Source organism: Pipistrellus kuhlii, unplaced genomic scaffold (genome assembly GCF_014108245.1).
Source record: "Pipistrellus kuhlii isolate mPipKuh1 unplaced genomic scaffold, mPipKuh1.p scaffold_m20_p_83, whole genome shotgun sequence".
Taxonomy (NCBI): domain Eukaryota; kingdom Metazoa; phylum Chordata; class Mammalia; order Chiroptera; family Vespertilionidae; genus Pipistrellus; species Pipistrellus kuhlii.
This window is the reverse complement of record NW_023425588.1, coordinates 462,907-482,681: the sequence shown is the minus strand read 5'-3', so window position 1 is coordinate 482,681 and position 19,775 is coordinate 462,907. Positions and strand designations below refer to the sequence as shown.

Genomic DNA, 19,775 nt, shown 5'->3' with positions numbered 1-19,775 from the left:
ATTTTTTACAGAGATAGAAAAAAACAATTTTATAATTCAAGAGGAACTATAAAGACTACAAATAACCAAATCAGTCTTTAGAGAACAGAGCATAAAAGAGCCAGAAGACATTTGATAGAGTTCCAAGAATACAGAATCAGATTGTTATTAGAGAATTAAACTCCTCAGTCCCTCATGGTTGTGAAATTGTTTTTTTTTTATGCACTGATTAAGCATTTTTACCAATCTTACTAGGAAGAAGGGATATGGAAGAAGGCTTCATTGGCACGATGTTACATTTCTCATGTTCCAAAGTCCCTGCCATTAAAGCCAGTCTTGGAAAAGATGCAACTGGGTTCCAGAAAGCTTGCAAAATGCCAGTGTCCAATTTGTGTTCCATATTGCAGCTGCGTATAGTTCAGTATCAGATCTAGTTAAAGTTTATCAGTCCATATGTGTAATCCAACATGGCCAGGAACCCTGTATGCAATGGGGACATTTATATCACCAAAATTATAGTGATCACTGCAAACTTACTAAGATGGCTATCTCCAAAAACCAAACAATTTACAGATGAATGATTATAGAAATTACAGTGTTTACACAAGTCTGAAACATCCTTGGTCAACTTATTTTTCTTTTAGATTACTTTTATAGTGGAATTTAAAAAAATTCTAGTGTATCGAAAAAAATATTTTTGTTGTTGTTGTTAATTTTGTATCCTGCATCTTTCCTTGTGTATACCAGTATGCATTCACTTGCTTGCTTAGTAAAGTGTTTAACCCTGGGTACATTGCAATCTTTTTGAAGTTGGTATCTTTGTTTAAATTGTGGAATGCTTATGTATCTGTACATATACTAGTGGTCCGGTGCACGAAATTCATTCACTTGGGTGGTCCCCCAGCTTAGCCTGTGCCCTGTTGCAGTGCAGTGATCCATAGCCCCAAAGAGGTAGGCCCCACCCTACCACCCAGGGCTCCTTAGTGGATTATCCCATAGAGGTAGGCCGGACCTTGGGGGGTCCAGCCTCCTTGCCTTGCAGAGTCTTGGGACCCCTAGGACCTTACCACGGGGAGCCCTGCATTGTGGCCCCACCCCTGTGCCAGCTGCACACACAGCCTCCAGCTGATCAGTCATTATACCTGAGGGCATCCCAACCATTTGCATATTATCCTTTTATTAGTGTAGATATAAAAAGATAAAAATAGTGGGCTGTTTTTATTTTGTTATTTTTTTAAATTTAATCACATGTAGAGTAAAAATTCAGCGTAGACACATGTATTTGAATTAAGTATATTACTTTAACCATTATAATACAATATCCCTAAATAACAATTTAGCCACCTTTTATCATTCTTTAAAAAATGTCCAGCCCTGCCCAGCCCACTGTGGTTGCTAGATCAATTCCAGGTTGGGTTGCATATGGAAGGCAACTTATGGCTGTTTCTCACATCAATTTTTTCCCCTCTCTTAAAAAATCAGTAAAAACTTATCTATTCATGAGGTTTTAAAAAATGCCTAAAGTCATTGGTTTTTCAAGTGTTTTTTAAACATAAAATGTTTCATTTTTTTTTTTTTTGGAGGAATTAAACATGTCACAGTAAAATAATATATTTTAGCCTTAGTAATTTTTTAAAGAAGTGTAGGCAATAGGCTCATTTAGAAATTTGTCTGTATCTTAAATATTAACATTGTTAGATCATAACAATGGAAAATGTTATTTTATTAAAAGCTTATCTGTTCCTAATGATTCAGAAAGAGTATATAATTTTTTTTTTTTTAAAAAGCTGCTGATTCCTGTCACTGGGGGCTGGAGCCATTCTGGCTCAGCCATCTGGTATGTGGATGATTGAATAAATTTATAATCCCTCAAACCACCCCCCCCCCCAAAAAAAAAAGTATATAATTGTTGAATAATGCAGTTTTGAATTTGCAGATCCTTTAATGTTGATTTTTCCCTTAATACATGCATATAGGACTATAAATGTATTTTATGAATTTCTTAACATATTTATTGTATAAAAATATGCCCTGGCTGGTGTTTTTCAGTGGTTATAGCACTGGCCTTTGGACTGGAGGGTCTCAAGTTTGATTTCTGGTTAAGAATATGTACCTGGGTTGCAGGATCAATTCCTGCCCCTGGTTGGGTACATGTGAAAGGCAAATAACAGATGTGTCTCTTTCACATTAATGTTTCACTATCTAGAATCTAGATCTATCTCTTTCTCTGTATCTGTCCTCATCCCTACTCAGAAGTCAATGTGGATGTTGACTACATAGGAGTCAGCACTACATTGTTCAGGGAAGGGTTAATTATATTTTAAAATCAAGATCTTTAACTACTTCTCTTGTCTTAGATTTGTAAAGGATAATAGCAATGTCTACTATATTTACTTATTAAAAATTTGTCCATATCTTTGAAAGTTTTCTAGACTAAGTATATATTTGATGAAATAATAAATCTATAGCTTTGTGACAGTGAAATAACATGAAGTTTAAATAATTTTCTAACTTTAGGGATGCAACAAATTTTTATAATGTCACTAAAGACCCGATGCACGAAATACATGCAAGAGGCTTGGCCCCCTGATGCCACAGCTTTATTCTAAATGATGTCTGGTCTAATTTGCATATTATACTTTTATTACTATAGATTTTGTTGATACCTTGTTATTTGGAAAGATACTTTTATTTTATTAGCTATTATTCCAAAACAAAGCTGTCCTGGTTTAAAGAATAATCAGTTAATAAATTAGCACTTTCACAAATGTTTTTATAATAGAAACTAATTTATTAATATCTAAATACTTATATATAACCTAATTTCAAGTATGTATTAGTATTAGTTTATTTATTTATTACTTAAAAAGTTAACTAAACCAAGTCATCAGTTCTTTTTACTATATAGAGAATTTCTATTTAAAGATTTATCATTTTTTCTATGAATATTCCTTTTTTTTTTACTCTTTAGAAGAAGTATCATTTTGCAAAAGAAGCCTATGAACAACTTTTACAGACAGAAAACCTACCTGCACAAGTAAAAGCAACTATTTTACAACAGTTAGGTACATAAAAATTTACTTTTTATTATATATTTAATAATTTAGAAAAGTGTGGGATGCAAGGAAACGATTTTAACTTCTAATTTAAAAGTCAATTTTTATTTAGAATTCTGTGTTTTAGGATTGTGACACATTATTTTGAAGTTGCACTTAAAATGAATGCTTTGTTATAAATGTGTTCCCTTTCTTTTGTCCAGAATTGATATATATTTACATCTAAGGGTTAGCACAATTCATCAAAGTGATTCTAAATATAGAGCTTCAATGCAGCTGCTACTTTCAAATTCTCAGTTTATATCCTGGTACTTTCCCTTCTGAAGGAAGCTTGAATACTTGCATATATGTGTTTAGCAGTCTGTGAACTTAATTGAAATAAAAGAATTTGTATAGCCAGTAAGTGGCTTTTAAAATTTCACCTAAAAATGAAGGAATATCTGTATTTTATAAGTTATTATATTTTTATGTATTAAAAGAGAAAAATCTGATGTCCAGTTATTTTTATACTTAGTATTCTCCCCAGTAATTCATATTTTTGGTTATCATTTCTAGATTTAATACTTGGGTTAATATTTGTTTGCTTTTCTTTCAGTTTTTATTTAGTCTTGATTAAATAATTTCTAAATTTTAAACAAAATTATGAGTGATAATGAGATTTTTATAATTATTTTATTTATAATTGTACACATAATTAAACAGTTTGTCTAAGTGGCATTTTTGCAGAGGTATTTAAATACACTTGAATTGACTCATTTGTGAAAAATTGGATTCTATTTGTATTAAATGTTTAATATTCTTTCATAACAATCTTTTCCTTTTGTTTGTAGCTGTAATTCTAAACATTAGATTGCTCTTTTAAGTCTTTGAGCCTATATTCACTTAGATTTCATTATAGCTGTAGAGTTTTTCTGTTTGGTGTTTTTATTCTTGGTGAAATGTTAATGAAAATAACCAGTGATTTATCTTTGATTATGTAAATGTTATCTCTTACAAATATTGATTAGCTAGATTTTCAAAAATATTTAATCTTGTTTTGTTAATCCTCATGGAACATTTTTTTCAACTGATTTTTAGAGATAGTGGAAGGGGTTGGGGAGAGACAGAGAGAGAAACATGAATCCTTGTTAGAGGCAATCATTTGGTTGCCTCTTTCATGCAACCCAACAAGGGCAGGGATCAGAGCCTGAACCTCGTTATTTGTCCTTGATCAGAACTGAATCTGTGAACCTTCAGTTCCATGGATGATGCTCTAATCACTGAGCAAAACTGGCTAGGGCAAAAATACTTTAACCTTTAAAGGTATAGTAAATTAATAATATTTATATTAATTGGTTTATAAGTTGGACTTCTCTAATTTAAATTTAGGTTCTAATCTATTTATTGCACATTCATTGCCTGAAATTAGTTAATTTTTTTCTCTGTTCTTTATAAGACCTTGATAGCTTTGGTTGTATTTTTTTCTGTGAAATATTGGAAGTTTGATCAAAGGTAAATAAAAATGTACTGAAAGAGTATTTTAATTAGTGTTATTCATGGTACTTTTAAAGCTAATAGAATAGTTGAATTATGGGTAAATGCTCATAATTTTAAAATTATAGGATGGATGCATCATAATGTGGATCTACTGGGAGACAAAGCCACCAAGGAAAGATATGCAATTCAATATCTCCAAAAGTCATTGGAAGCAGATCCTAATTCTGGCCAGTGTTGGTATTTCCTTGGGAGGTGAGACCAGACCCTTGGATTATACTACTTAAAGTTGACTTAAAATCCAAAATATTAAATCATGTAATATAACCTGGTCAGTAATATTTTATTTAAAATACATTATAGTAAAAAGTCTTGGGGGACTAAACTGGGTCTCTTAAATTTGGTGCTTTTACTGAAAAATCATTTTGCTTATTAGTTTCTGTTTTCACATTGATAGATTTGAATTATTGTTATTTGGATTATTGCTCTTTTTAATGACTCAAAAAAGTTTTAAAGAATCTTATAAGATAGTAATCATTAGTATTTTTTATTCAGTATTTAAATTATGTTTCCCCCAGTTTCTGTCACTTTTAATGTATTCATTTTTATAAATTATTTTTATTCTGTCTGATGATTATCAGTAGCCCTATAGAAAAGTTCATTTTACAGCTCAAGATCTCAATTTTCATTTCATTTATAAATGAAAGAATTTGGGTGATATTGATCAGACCTTAATTCAAGATTATAAAGATAATTCAATTGTAGTGCTTGACTAAGAAAAATAAGAATAGATCATTAACAATTATGTGGAAGTGTATGATGAAGTGTAATTGAAATTTAGTTTTGTTGTTAACTTTAGATATCTTTTTTTAATTCTGTAAATCATCTGGAATTTGTCTTCCTTTGAGTTATTCCACTAAGCACAATATCCTTTAGGTCCATCATGTTGTTATAGATACCAAGATTTCCTCCTTTTTTATGGTTGAGTTATGTTACATTATATGCATGTTATACTTTTATCTATTCATCTATTGATGGACACTTAAGTTTGTTTCCATATTGTGACTATATTAAGTTTTATATATTAGAATTTCTACTGTAGATTAAATGAGAATGAATCTGGATATTTTATTTGTTGTGGCTCCTTTAAAATTTATAGCTTGATAAAATATACATAATATAAGGAATTGTTGTTTTTAACCACAGCCATATATGTCCAAGATATAATGAAGTATGTTTAGAAATAATACATTTTTTCATGTCTTTGAGAATGGCAATCTTTTATGGAGGGCTTTTTATAATTTTCTGAATTTAAAACATGACATGTGCTTTTATTTTTAAAAAAAATTATTTTATTTCTTTTTTGACTAAGGTATCACATATTTGTCCTCATTCCCCCATTCCCATCCCAAACCCCTCACCATACTTTTAATCTTGTTAGGAAAATTTACCGGATATACAGAAAACCTTTGATTTCTCAAATAGAAGATATTAACTCTTTCTGAGTTTGGGATTATCATTTTAGACAGTAATTATTTTTAGTCTGTTAAATTTTTCTATGCTTCTGTTGTTCTTACTCTTACTATAGAGAAAATCAAGTTTTTAAAAAAATATTTTAGATAAGGTTCTAAATAAATATTTTATTGTTAATAAAATTTATTGGGATTTGATGTCAGATACTTCTTACTTTTGCATTTAAGTATCTAATGCATATTGATATTGTGTATTGATTCAGGTGTATATAGGGTGTTCCTCCCAAAATGTAGGTATAAAATAGGATATTATGTTTAGATTATTTATTACTGTTTTTCCTTTCCATATATGCATTTTGGCAAAATGTAATTGCTTTAATTATTAGTGGAATACTTCATATATATGTTCGTGGCCATCTGACTGTATCTATTTCCTTTTATAGGTGCTATTCAAGTATTGGGAAAGTTCAGGATGCTTTTGTATCTTATAGGCAGTCTATTGATAAATCAGAAGCAAGTGCAGATACATGGTGTTCAATAGGGTAAGGCTTGTTCACATAAGAGTAACAGCATTTCAGTAGATACATAAATTCACTGAAATACATTAAGTATAATGTGTATTAATGTAATACCCAGTCATTTTAGACAATCTGCTTTTTGTTTCTCTTTTCAGTGTGCTCTATCAGCAGCAAAATCAGCCTATGGATGCTTTGCAGGCATATATTTGTGCTGTACAATTGGACCATGGGCATGCAGCAGCTTGGATGGACCTTGGCACTCTCTATGAATCCTGCAGTCAACCTCAGGATGCCATTAAATGCTACTTAAATGCAACTAGATGCAAAAGTTGTGCTAATACTTCTACACTTGCAGGAAGAATTAAGTTTCTACAGGTAAAAATTTTAAGTAGCATGTTTCTCAAGACCCATTTCAGTGTGATGATAACTGGTAGAAAGAGGGTGGCTGGAAAGTTTGTATATTTTTGTTTTGATGTCAAGAATTTGTTTTTATAATTTTAATGTTTTGTGATATTTTACTTTTTATTTTAGTTAAGATATGTAGAATTTAAAATGTTCTTTGTACATATGCTTTTTGATGCACCTTAATTTGCATGATTTTTCAGTTTGTTTTAACATTTTTAGAAAAGGACAATTTTTTATTTAGTTTTGCTTGAAATTTCATGAGAGAATATCGAAGAGAGTTGAGTAAAAAACAGAACATAGCTTTGTCCTGGTTCACATGAGTATATCCTAGCCGCCCTCTTTATACTTAGCATATATCTAAAACCTCACAATTAAAAACTGTTTTCTTTATAAAAATAAGTAACATTCAGGAAAAGTTAGTGGACTTACTTTAATAGGCCTGTGTTAAATTTGCTTTCTACATAATTTTTCCTAGGCTCAGTTGTGTAACCTTCCACAAAGTAGTCTACAGAATAAAACTAAATTACTTCCTAGTATTGAGGAGGCGTGGAGCCTACCAATACCTGCAGAGCTTACTTCCAGGCAGGGTGCCATGAACACAGCACAGCAGGTGAGAAGTTGGGTTCTGTTCTGTAGGTACCCAGCTTTAAGGGTTCTTTTCAATCTGTAGTAGTCCAAGTTACATTACTAAGAGTAGGATTGGCATTTTGAAAAAAAACCAAAAAACTTTCAAATTTAATTGGAAAGGGATTTAGATAAAAATAATGACTTCCTCTAGTGTGGGAGGAATCTTGGCATAACCTTTTAAAACCTTAAAGTTTCTCATTATTTTTTGAAGGGATTTCTTAAGGGACTATCATACTGACTTATCAAATTGAAAAAAAACACAAACTTTTTCCATTGAAGGTACACAATTCTCCTGGTGAATCATTGGATTTTGTTTTTAAATAATTGTATTATATGGTGTTCACATAGTTTTGGAAATAATGCAGCTAAAAATGTATTATAATTGGGAAGAATGAATTATGAATATGTAGAACCATATTTTTTGTCTTATTTCTGTAATTCTTAGGCTTCTAAAACTCATCATCCAAAAACTGAACCTGTATTAGGCCTCAGTCAAACACCAATTTTACAGCAACCCTTGCCAGTACAAATGATTCCTTCTAGCCAAGTAGATGGCCTCTCCAGTCCTGCCAAGAAGAAAAGAATATCTAGTCCAATAAAGGTATATGTAAATTTTAGAGAAATGAAAATTTCCAATCACAAATAAAGCTTTGCCCTGGTCAGGAAACTCAGTTGGTTAGAGCATTGTCCCAATATGTTAAGACTTCTGGTTTGACCTTTGTTCAGGGCAAATCAATGAATCAATGAATGTTTAAATAGTGGGATGAAAAGATGTTTCTCTTTCCCTCTCCATATATGTCTTCCTTATCTTCTCCCTCTCCCTGTTCATCCTCTTCTCTCTAAAATCAAGGAAATTTTTTTTCTAAATGAAATTTTTAAGTATTCTGAAGTGTTACTTCCCTTATAGTTTAAACTTGTATACAAGGTGAAAAGTTATTCAGTTATTGGCAGTATGTTCTGCTGAGAAGTTGTATTATCATTTAAAGACAAGAACTATACCTTTATGTTCATCAAATCATTTTACTAATTTTTCTGTTTTTATAAACTTAATACTTTTTCCACCACATTTTGCTAACATTGTAATAAATTAAATTTTGTAGATGAGGAAACACCATGTAAGTTCTTCCAGCCACTATTTAGTAGAGATTTCTTAAAGTGGACGATGGTTAAATTCATAGGTTTCCAATTTGACTATTCACTTATCCTTTGTATAAAAATTCTCCAGTTCTTAGTCTCATGTTTTCTCACTACTCATTAAAGTTTGAATTCAACCATATATTTTTCAGAATTAAATTTTTTTTCAAAATAGTTTTGAGAACTCCACCAGTTTCACATACTTCACAATAGCAACAGGTTAATGCATGGTATTTCAAATTACAGAAATTATAGGTATGAAATTATAGTCTATTAATAGTTTTCCCTCTATATTCAAGCAGTAATAGAACCCTTTCAGCTATTTTTTAATACTGTGTTTATTCCATTTTAAGCGGCAATAAGCATAATGAGCCCACATTTTTCAGGGCAAAAAAACAAAAACACACAGTGTAGAGTTTATAATTTTTTAAAAATCTTTTAATGAATTAATGTGTTTGAAATGTAAAAATTAGTAAAAGATGGGTATTCGACTTAAAGGCTCCTTATAGTTCCTGCCTCTAGCCAGTTAATTTTCCTTTTCATCCAATAATCAATGTAAATAGCTTTTTTTTTTTTTAAATTTTTTTTTTTTTAGAGATAATATTGGACATGTACAAGAAAAAAAACCTTATGTTATAAATTCTTTCCTGTCTTTGTTGTACAGTAAATGAAGGTTGAATGTTATGTATAAGTATTGCTGAATTTGAAAGATTTGTGTATCTTCCAGAACTTTTTTTTCCCCTATATGCTGCTACACAAGAGGCTTGTTGCAGGAAATTCAAGCATGGGTAGAGTCCCTAGGCCTGGCTGGCTCCTGCTAGTCAGCGCATGTCACAGCGAACAATCTTGAATTCCTGATGGGACTGTTTGCATTATTATATAGGACTAGAGGCCTAGGGTACAAAATTTATGCACAGAGGTTAGGGAAGGGTCTCCCTTAGCCCAGCCTGCACCCTCTCCAATCTGGAACCCCTTCTGGGATGTCTGACTGCCAGTTTAGGCTCAATCGGACAGGAACTAAACCTGTAGTCAAGACATCCCTCTTGCAATCCAGGACTGCTGGCTCCTAACTGCTCACCTGCCTGCCTGCCTGATTGCCCCTAACTACTCCCCTGATGGCCTAATTTCCTCCAACTGTCTCATTTCCCCCAACTGCCTCTGTCGGCTTTTTGCGGGCTGCAAGTATAGGTGCTCGGGACCGGAGGTGGGTCAGCTTTGCATCTCTGTTTGTAAGCCTTCCTGCTTCCCAATCAACTGCTAAATTAATTTCTTAAAGTGAGGGCCTCCTATTATAGCACTGTGCTCCTGCCAGGCTCCAATCTCATGGAACTCTCCAGCCTGGCTTCTCCTGGGCCGGCTTTGTCAGAAAGGACATCTGGAAGATCTTTAGGAAGATGTCCGGTCTAATTAGCATATTACCCTTTTATTAGTATAGATAATATTACTTTTTCCCTCCTTGGAAACTGCTGTTTATTTTTATTTTTTTATTTTTAATAAGTTTTTATTGTTCATATTATTACAAATGTTCCTCCCCCCCCCCCCCCCCCCCACCATTGCTTTCCTCCACCAGGTTCCCACCCCACCCTCTGCCCTTTCCCCTCTCCCCATTGTCCTCATCCATAGGTGCACAGTTTATGTTCAGTCTCTTCCCACGCCCCCCTCTCCCCTTTTCCCCAAGAATCGTCAGTTCACTCCCCTTCCATACCTCTGATTATATTATATTCAACAGTTACTATTGTTCATCAGATTTTTTTAATTCCCTTGGTTTTTAGATTCACTTGTTGATAGTTACGTATTTGTTGTTCATAATTTTTATCTTTGTTTACTTTCTCTTCTGAAAGAACCCCCTTCAGCAATTCATATAATTCTGGTTTGGCGGTGATGAACTCCTTTAGCTTTTTTTTATTAGTGAAGCTCTTTATCTGGCCTTCGATTCTGAGTGATAGCTTTGCTGGGTAGATTATTTTTGGCTGTAGGTTCTTGCTATTCATCACCTTGAATATTTCTTGCCATTCCCTTCTGGCCTGCATGGTTTCTGTTGAGAAGTCAGCTGACAATCATATAGGTGCTCCTTTATAGGTTACTACCTTCTTTGCTCTTGCTTCTTTTAATATTCTGTCTTTGTCTTTTGCTCTTGGAATTTTAATAATGATGTGTCTTGGTGTGGTCTTCTTTGAATTCCTTTTGTTTGGAGTTCTGTGCGCTTCCTGGACTTGTAAGTCTAATTCTTTCACCAGATGGGGGAAGTTTTCTGTCACTATTTCTTTCAGTATGTTTTCGATATCTTGCTCTCTCTCATCTTCTGGGACCCCCATAATTCTGATGTTGATTCGCTTGAAGTTGTCCCAGAGGTTTCTTACATTATCTTCAATTTTCTGGATTCTCTTGCCTTCTAGCTTCTGTGGAGGAGTGTCTTCTGGCTCTTTATGTACCAAATCTTTGACTTGATTCTTGCGAGCTTCCCTTCTGTTTTTAGGACTCTGTATAATATTTTTTATTTCAGACAATGTATTCTTTATTTCTTGTTGATTCCTTATCATTTCTTGTTGACTCCTTATTAATTCTAGTTGATCTCTTTTCATATCCTCACAGGCCTTATCCATCTTTTCTAGGAAATTCTTGAAAAACCTTATAAGCGTAGATTTGAACTCTATATCCAGACGCTTTTTGTCCTCCATTTCTTTCGTTTGTGATCTATTTTGTTGTCGCATTTCGCAGTTACAGATGGGACGGGGTTTCAGGGTGGAGCCTGCAGCTTTGGCTTCTGTCAGCCCCGCCCTATGCGGGTCCTTCAGTGCTCTCTGCCGACGCCTCTGAGAGAAAGGTGCCCTCGATTTTCGCCTGCTGCCAAACAGTCTAGTCTCTCCCCCAATGAGCCCGGTATTGGGGTTCAGTTCAGTTTGAAGTGGAGTTGGAGGTGGCGTTCAGAGCAGTCTGGAGCCCCAGTCTCCTTCCCATCAGGGCAATCCCGCGGCACAGCCGACCGTCCCTTCTCTGCACGCAGTGTGCGTGCCTCCGGGACCTCCTTTCGCCTCTCCCCGGGGTTCCGCCTTACAGCCCGGCTCCCTATGGCTGAGCCTGAGTCCCCGGGGTCTGGTCTAGAACTGGGGTTCAGAGCAGTCGGGGGCCCAGCACAGTTGGAGTTTTATCTCCTTTCCGCTAGGGAACGCCCACCAGGCACTCGGCCTCCCTCCTCTTCGGCTCTGTTCTCTCCGCGTGGCACGTCTCTGTACCTTGGCTTTTCCAGCTCCTCCGCACCTCCTTCTGGTTTTCTCCTTGCTTCTCACTGTAGAATTTCCAGTCAGTCAACCTTCCTGTAGTTCTGGGCAATGTCCGTTTTATAATTTAGTTGTATTTTATTGAAATTGTTGTGTGCGGCTGCGGCTAGGTGTTCACCTGGGTGCAGCCATCTTGGATCTCTGGAAACTGCTGTTTATTTAACTACCTAAGTGCAAATAATATTGTTTTTAATCTGTTCTGTTATAATCCTATAGTGTATAATAAAAGTCTAATATGCAAACAACTGAGGAGTGGTCACTAAGATATGCACTCACTACCAGGGGGCAAATACTCAATGCAAGGAGATGACCACTAGCAGTCAGTGTGTCAGAAACGGCTTACAGCAAGCGAGCTCAGCTACTATGGCTGGAGCCTCTCGTTCCTCCGTGGCAGACAGACATCCCCTGAGGGCTCCCAGATTGTGAGAGGATGCAGGCCCGGCTGAGAGCAGTGCATGAATTGTGTGCACTGGGCCTTTAGTATATTATATGGTTTTAAGTAGCTTTATTAAGATTGTAATTTCTTGCTCTGCCCAACTTAGCTTAGTGGGTAGAGCATTGGCCCATGGAATAAAGTATCTGGGCTCAGTTCCAGTCAAGGACCATATATATATGCTAGGTTACAGGCTTGGAGTGTGTGCCGGAGACAGTCAAGCTGTGTGTTTCTTTCTGTCTCTTCTCTTCTTCCACTCTTTAAGCATCAATGAAAATATGTCCTTGGGTGAGAATTAACAACAATACAAAAAGATTGTAATTTTTTTCCACGCAAAATATATTTAACTTAAAACACATAAATAACTTTCTTTAGATGAATTTATGTTTTTTACCATTTTCCTCAAGGGATTTAATCTTTGCATCAGTTAGTTTTGATTAGAAATCACAATTTTGACCACATAAATGTTCTTACTTTTTTCAGTGTTAGGTTGCTTGAGAGTGTGTTATTTCTTAGATTTAACTTTATATTCTTTTCATTTTGTTAGCACTTGGAACAGCTACATGCAAATACAGATAATTTAAATCCAGCACAGAAGCTGATGCTGGAACAGTTGGAAAATCATTTTGTTTCAATGCAACAAGTATGTATACCATTTTTACTCCAGTATTTGTCATGTTAATTGCCTTTCTGGACTAAAATGTTACTCAGAGTATTTTAATGCTTAACTTACTACATATATTCAACGGAATTTATATGTCTGGATTGAAATACTAATTAACGGATTTTTCTCTTAAATAGACATAAATAAATTTAGAACAAAACACTGGTATTTTGCTCTTTGTCTACATAATATTTCAGGCACTTTCTATAGACTTTTTTTTATAATATATTTTATTGATTTTTTTTTTTTTACAGAGAGGAAGGGAGAGAGATAGAGGGCTATAAATGTCGATGAGAGAGAAACATCAACCAGCTGCCTCTTGCACACCCCCTACCGGGAATGTGCCCTCAACCAATGTACATGCCCTTGACTGGAATCGAACCTGGAACCTTTCAATCCGCAGAACGACGCTCTACCACTGAGCCAAACCGGCCTCAGCCTATAGACTTTTTTTTTATCCTATACAATAAAGAGATAATATGCTAATTGATCATCACGTCCTAATAAGATGGTGGTGCCCACTGCCACAAGATATTTTGAACATGAGACAAACTACTGGACTTCCTTATGGGTGCCCTGTCTCCTCAGCCCCACTAGCAGTGAATTTTCATGCAATCAATACTTTTTAAAAAATTTGTATCTCAATATATGGTTATTACTTTTAGATCATATGTTCTTGGGAAGCAGGCCTAAGCCAATAGGTGGGCATCCTGCAAGGGTCACAAGACTATGAGAGGGCACAGGCTCGGCTGTCAGTCCCCCTGTGTGCATGAATATTTTTATGCATAAGGCCTCAAGTTATTTTATAATTAATAATTACCCAGACTGTGGTGGAGCTGTTTTAACAATAGTTTGATAGCAAAGATTTGGCATAAATGTAATGGAATGGAAATTTTAAGTCCAATGTAATGGTGGAAAATAAGATCTTTATATTACTGACAAAATTTTCAGCTGCTTTTTTTATCCTTATACCATTAATAAATTTATTTTAAAAATGTTTTTATATAATAAATCTTTATTGTTTAGATTATTACAGGTGTTCCTGTTTCTCTCCCACCCCCTCCACCTGATTCCCTACCCTACCCCATCCCTTATCCCCAGGACTATCTTCATCCATAGGAGTAAATTTTTTGTCCAATCTCTTCCTGCACCCCTCAAACCCTTTCCCCCTGAGAATTGTCAGTTCACTCCCTTTCTGTTTCCCTGATTCTATTATATTCATCAGTCCATTCTGTTCTTCAGATTTTTTATTCACTTGATTTTTAGATTCACTTGTTGGAAAGTATGTATTTGATATCTTTTTGTTGTTCATAGTTTTTACCTTTACCTTTTTCTTCTTCTTCCTCTTCTTAAAGAATACCCTTTAGTATTTCATGTAATCCTGGTTTGGTGATGATTAACTGCTTTAGCTTTTTCTTATCTGTGAAGCTCTTTATCTGACCTTCAATTCTGAATGATGGCTTTTCTGGGTAAAGTAATCTTGGTTGTAGGTTCTTGCTGTTCATCACTTTGAATATTTTTTGCCACTCCCTCTGGCCTGCATAGTTTCTGTTGAGAAATCAGCTGACAGTTGTATGAGTACTCGCTTATAGATAACTGTTTTTCTATTGCTAATTTCAAGATTCTCTCTTTGTCTTTTGCTTTTGGCATTTTAATTATGATGTGTCTTGGTGTAGTCCTGTTTAGATTCCTCTTGTTTGGGGCTCTGGACTTGTAAGTCTATTTCTTTCACTAGGTAGGGAAAGTTTATTGTCATTATTTCTTCCAATAGGCCTTCAATATCCTGCTCTCTCTCTTCTTCTGGCACTCCAAAAAATCCAGATGTTGGTTTGCTTAAAGCCATGCCAGAGGCTCCTTACATTGTCCTCACACTTTTGGGTTTTCTTTCTTTGTGCCTCTGGTTGGATGTTTTTTGTTTACTCATATCCTAAATCTTTGGTTTGACTCTTGGGGTATGTTGATCTACAGTTGAGTTTCTGTATATTTATTTCTTATACTTAATTTCTGGCAGGTCCTTTTCCCTTTTTTTTGTTTTTTGGTATTCTCATTAATGTCATTGAAGGTCTCTTCAAGTTTCTCAGTGGTTTTTAGAAGACTCTTGAGTAACCTTATAAATGTGATTCTGAACTCTGTGTTGTCCAGTAGTTTACTTTCCTCCATCTCTCCCATTCGTGACATGCTTTTGTGTCTTCCTATTTTGATAGCCTCCCTGTGTTGATGGAGTGGCTTTGTGTGGTTGGTGACCTATAGGGGCCAGTGGCTCAGCTTCCCCAATCACCTGAGATGGTTCCTCTTCTGTACACCCCTTTGTGAGCTCAGTGCAAAGTGTTGGTTTAGTTAAGCCTTGATTGCTGTTGGTGTACTTGGAGGAATTGACCTCCAGGCCCATTGGCTGTGGGGATCTGCTGTGTCTATAATGGAAGAACTGCTGTGCTGCTGACTGGCTTATGGTGCAGGCCTTGTTTCAGTGGGGCTTTTGTGTTCACTGAGTCCGCCTCCTGAATGTGGCACTTATGGATGACAGGAGTTGAAATCTGGTGTCTCACACTGACCACTAGATTCACTGGCTTCTGGATTTCTAATGGGGTGCAGTTCAGTTACTGTCTGAGGCCACCCTGAAGGAGTTATAGCAAGAACCACAGTTCTCTCCCTGCTTGGAGCTTGGAGGCTTTGGAGCTGTCTGCACCAGGTTGCAAGTTTGCTAAGTTAAACTGCAATAGAGAAGGCCGTTCATATGCAAAAGCTGCTGCTTGGAGCTTGGGTGTGTTTGTAGATTGTGTGGGGTGGGTTCAGGGTGTCACTGGGCTAGGGTGTGGCCTCTCTACTGTGTCCAGTGTCTTGTGTCCCAGCGCAGCAAACAACTATTCTTGCATGAAACTCTGCAAGCAAGCCACCTTCACTTTCTGACCCAATGCCAGATAGTCTAGCTTCTCTTCAGAAAATGGATTTCAGAGAGATTGGGAGCTTGGCTCTCTTCAGGTAGAAGAAAGTAAAACCCTCTGCTAGCCGGGATATGCTGCCAGCCTGAATTGTGTGCGCGCCCCCATACCTCAGTTTTTCAGTGCTTGAGCCCTGAGTGCTTCTTTCTTTTTAAGTCTAGTTGTAGAACTTCCTTTCAGCCAGCTTTCACATAGTTCTGGGTGATAGATGTTTTGTCTTTTAGTTGTAGTTTTGAAATTTGTAGTGCATGGCAGCAGTTTAGATGTATTGACCTAAGCCACCATCTTGGATCTTCTCCATTAATAAATTTCTTTAAAAATTAAAAAGACTTTCACTTTACCCATATGAACATTATGTGTCATTTTCAAAATGTGTATTTTTAATTTAGAGAGATTTAATGTTATATTAAACTAGAGGCTAGTGCATGAAAATTCATGCGTTGGAGGGGAGAGGGTGGTCTTCAGCCTGGCCTGCTTCCTTTCACAGTCCGGGAGCCTTCAGGAGCAGAGGTGACCCGGTGATCAGGGGAAGGATCACCCCCGTCACACCTCTGCTGCTGCCACTGCCAGTAGCACAAGCCTCACCTGGCCTTGGTTACCTGAGCCTTGGGTGACCCTGTTGCCATCTGAAGCTTGCCTGTACCTCAGGCCAGTCTAGGTTGGCTAGGGTTCTGAGGAGACTGGATGACTTCAGAGGCAGGCACCCAGCCTTGCCAAATGTCTCTCCCAGTGGAGCTGAGGAGAGTGGGCAGCACATTCTTGTGGCTGTGGATTCTACTATCTGTGAGCGGACGTCAGTCAATTAGCACATTCCCTTTTAATTTGCTATGGGTACCACCATCTTTGAGGGTGGGGCAGTACATTACATATTCCTTACTATTGGCTGTATTCACTGCCATCTTTGTGATAGTATGAATGTCAATTAGCATATCCCTCTTTATTGATAGTATTAGATATGTATTGATAACATATTTTCAGTCACACAAAACAGGTTTTGTTTTTTGCTTTTGAACATGAGACAAACTGCTGGATTTCCTCATGGGCTAATAACCGAGTTATCAATGCCTGCAAATTCTGTCTTCATCCAACAATCATATTCTCTGCTTAGAGTAAACAACCATATTCTCTGCTTAGAGTATGTAGTGTCTCTCAGCTTGACATTTACTCTGTTTTGAAAAACCTTTGTCCAATGGACCAGGGCATCCTCTCCAATCTGTGGAAGTTTTGGGGGAAACCCTAGATTCCTGCTTTTCCACCTATGTGGCTGCTGCCATTTCTGTTTAGATTAATGTATCTTTTATCATTGAATCTTTGTAGCATTGAATGCAGGTCTAGGCTGGCAAAGGCAGGTGGAAAGCTTGGCTTCCTCCATTGCTTTTGAAACTCAAGCCTTCCTCCTACATTCTGTGGCTACAGCCATCTTGGTTGGTTTATTTGCATATTTGCTCCTGATTGGCCAGTGGGCATGGCTTGTGGGTGTAGTGCACATGTGTCAAAGACAAGGCCCTCGGGCCAAATCCGTCCCGCCAGGCCTTGCAATGTGGCCCGCACCGCGCTGTCATCACTGCACTCCGCTGCGTTTCCATCACAATGACAGTTTATGACTGTTCAGTAAACCATTCGGCCCGCGATTTAGGCTGGATTTTAGATTTTGGCCCCTTCTCTGATTGAGTTTGACACCCCTAGTGTAGTGGATGCAAGTTTTTTTTATTAGATAGAACTAGAGGCCTGATGCAATGGTACAACTCCAGTAGGAGCCGCCTTTTCGTCTTTCCATGCTTCCCAGAGGCCTGAGCGCTTTAATGATGCTGAATGCCTGCGTCTTTGCCATGGCAACAATGCAATCATCCCACTCAGTGCCTGATTATGCAAATTAACCTACCATATTTGTTGAGTTTATTTGCAGTTTCTCATGATTAACTGGTGGGCGTTGCAAAAGTACAGTCAATTTGCATATTACTCTTTTATTAGATAGGATTGATTATACTAGGGGTCCAGTGTACAAATTTGTGAACCTTGAAAGGAACTGTGGGCTTCAAGCTGCAGTGGGCACAGGGGCAGTCTCAGCCCATTGTCCACACCCCTTGCCCAGTCCCTCCTTCCATGCCCCCCAGTCTCCTGTCTACTGGCAATCCTACTCCTGTTGCTGCTGTTTCCACATGCTGACAGTGCCAGCCCTGCTCACACATGCTGATGATGTGGAACCAGCAGCAAGTGCAAGCAGGGCCAGTGCTGTCAGCATGTGTGAGAGGCAGCTATTGTCCCATTTGCCCTTCAGGAACAGGAAGAGGTCAGGGCCAGCAGCTGCTGCTTGCACCAGCTGATCACACCAAGAGATGGGGACCCATGCCAGGCACTGGTATCAGGTGTGAGTGGGGATATTACTTGCAGTGGGTGTGAGTAGCGGCTCTAGCACCAGCAGCGGATACAAATGCTGGTGGGACTGCAGTGCACGGAAGCAAAGAATTTCCAGTAACCACCAGAGGCTTGCCCGAATGACAGCAACTGGTGCCCTGCCTCGTGTGGTGCCCTGCCTTCATGTGGTGGCTCCTGCTCACCTCCTCCAACATTCTACTACAGCCAACAACTACCATGTTCCACACACATCCCCTGGTGGTCAGAGCATGTCATAGCAACCTGTTGTTTCACTGTTTGCAATATTTGCATTTTCGCCTTTTTTTTTTTTTTTAAAATATATTTTATTGATTTTTTTACAGAGAGGAAGGGAGAGGGATAGAGAGCTAGAAACATCGATGAGAGAGAAACATCGACCAGCTCTCTCTTGCACACCCTCTACTGGGGACGTGCCCGCAACCAATGTACATGCCCTTGACTGGAATTGAACCTGGGACCCTTCAGTCTGCAGACCAACGCTGTACCACTGAGCCAAACCGGTTTCGGCCATTTTTGCCTTTTATTAAATAGGATATAAATATATACAAGGGTAGTGTCTCTAGCAGCTGCCGGATATGGGCCAGGGCTTCCTTTATCCAGCTGCCAGCTGCCACCGGGGCCTTCCTTCATTCCGTGCCACTTCCTGTTGGTCAGCGCAATGTCATAGTGAGCAATAGAACTGTCCGTTGAACTCCCGAGGGGACATTTTTGCATATTAGGTTTTTACATATATGCATATAAAACCTGCACTAGTGTGGGAAAGAGGAAAAATGAAGATGTTAAAGTCTTAGAAAATTGAGAAAATTAGAAACAAGAAAAGAGGTAAAATGTGGTTAGAATGTAATTTATAAATAGAGGGTGAAATTTGAACTTAAAGAATGGCCATAATTTATCTTGAGGGTAACTTGGAAATATTAAAGGTTTTGATGTAGAGGTTCTTGAATAATGTCTTTTTAAAGATTTATTAATCATTACACTATATTTTAGAGCATTTTAGGTTTATAGAAAATTTAGCAGACATTACAAAAAATTCCCAAAACTTCTTTCCATTACCCATGTTTTCCTCCCATCTTGAACCCTTTATAATAGTGTAGTACTGATACTAGGAGCACAATAAATAAGGCAAATAGAGTCCTCAACCCAATATTGGGATTCAGTTTCTTGTCATCATCCAAGAAAGGTTTTGAGAGCATGAGAGAAAGATTTAACAAATCCTAGTAAATTTATTAAAGCAATAGTATGCTCTCAAGAACAAGACCCAGATGGGGTCAGCGGTTTTTATTAAATGGTAACAGGAGAATAGGATGGTCCTTGGCTTCTGATGCTGGTGGTATTCAGCCTGTCCTCCTTAATTGTCATAAATATTTGAGAACAAGTATGGGTCCAAAATCCTGTCTAATAAA

General features: G+C 37.1%; 1 protein-coding gene across 8 annotated transcripts in view; it reads left to right on the top strand.

Annotated features, from left to right (window-relative positions):
* Positions 1–19,775, top strand: part of LOC118712118 (histone demethylase UTY) — a 222,699-nt gene that overhangs the window by 127,643 nt on the left and 75,281 nt on the right. For 7 of the 8 annotated variants that reach the window (XR_004985968.2, XR_004985969.2, XM_036425612.2 and 4 more), the window contains 7 exons: positions 2,951–3,044; positions 4,637–4,763; positions 6,424–6,522; positions 6,654–6,873; positions 7,379–7,513; positions 7,976–8,131; positions 12,923–13,018. Coding sequence is in view for 6 of the 8 variants with exons in the window: in XM_036425612.2 (XP_036281505.1) it covers positions 2,951–3,044; positions 4,637–4,763; positions 6,424–6,522; positions 6,654–6,873; positions 7,379–7,513; positions 7,976–8,131; positions 12,923–13,018 (927 nt within the window). In the remaining 2 variants the exon portion in view is untranslated. The remainder of the gene's footprint in view (positions 1–2,950; positions 3,045–4,636; positions 4,764–6,423; positions 6,523–6,653; positions 6,874–7,378; positions 7,514–7,975; positions 8,132–12,922; positions 13,019–19,775) is intronic. The other variant, XM_036425611.2, reaches the window with a different exon arrangement.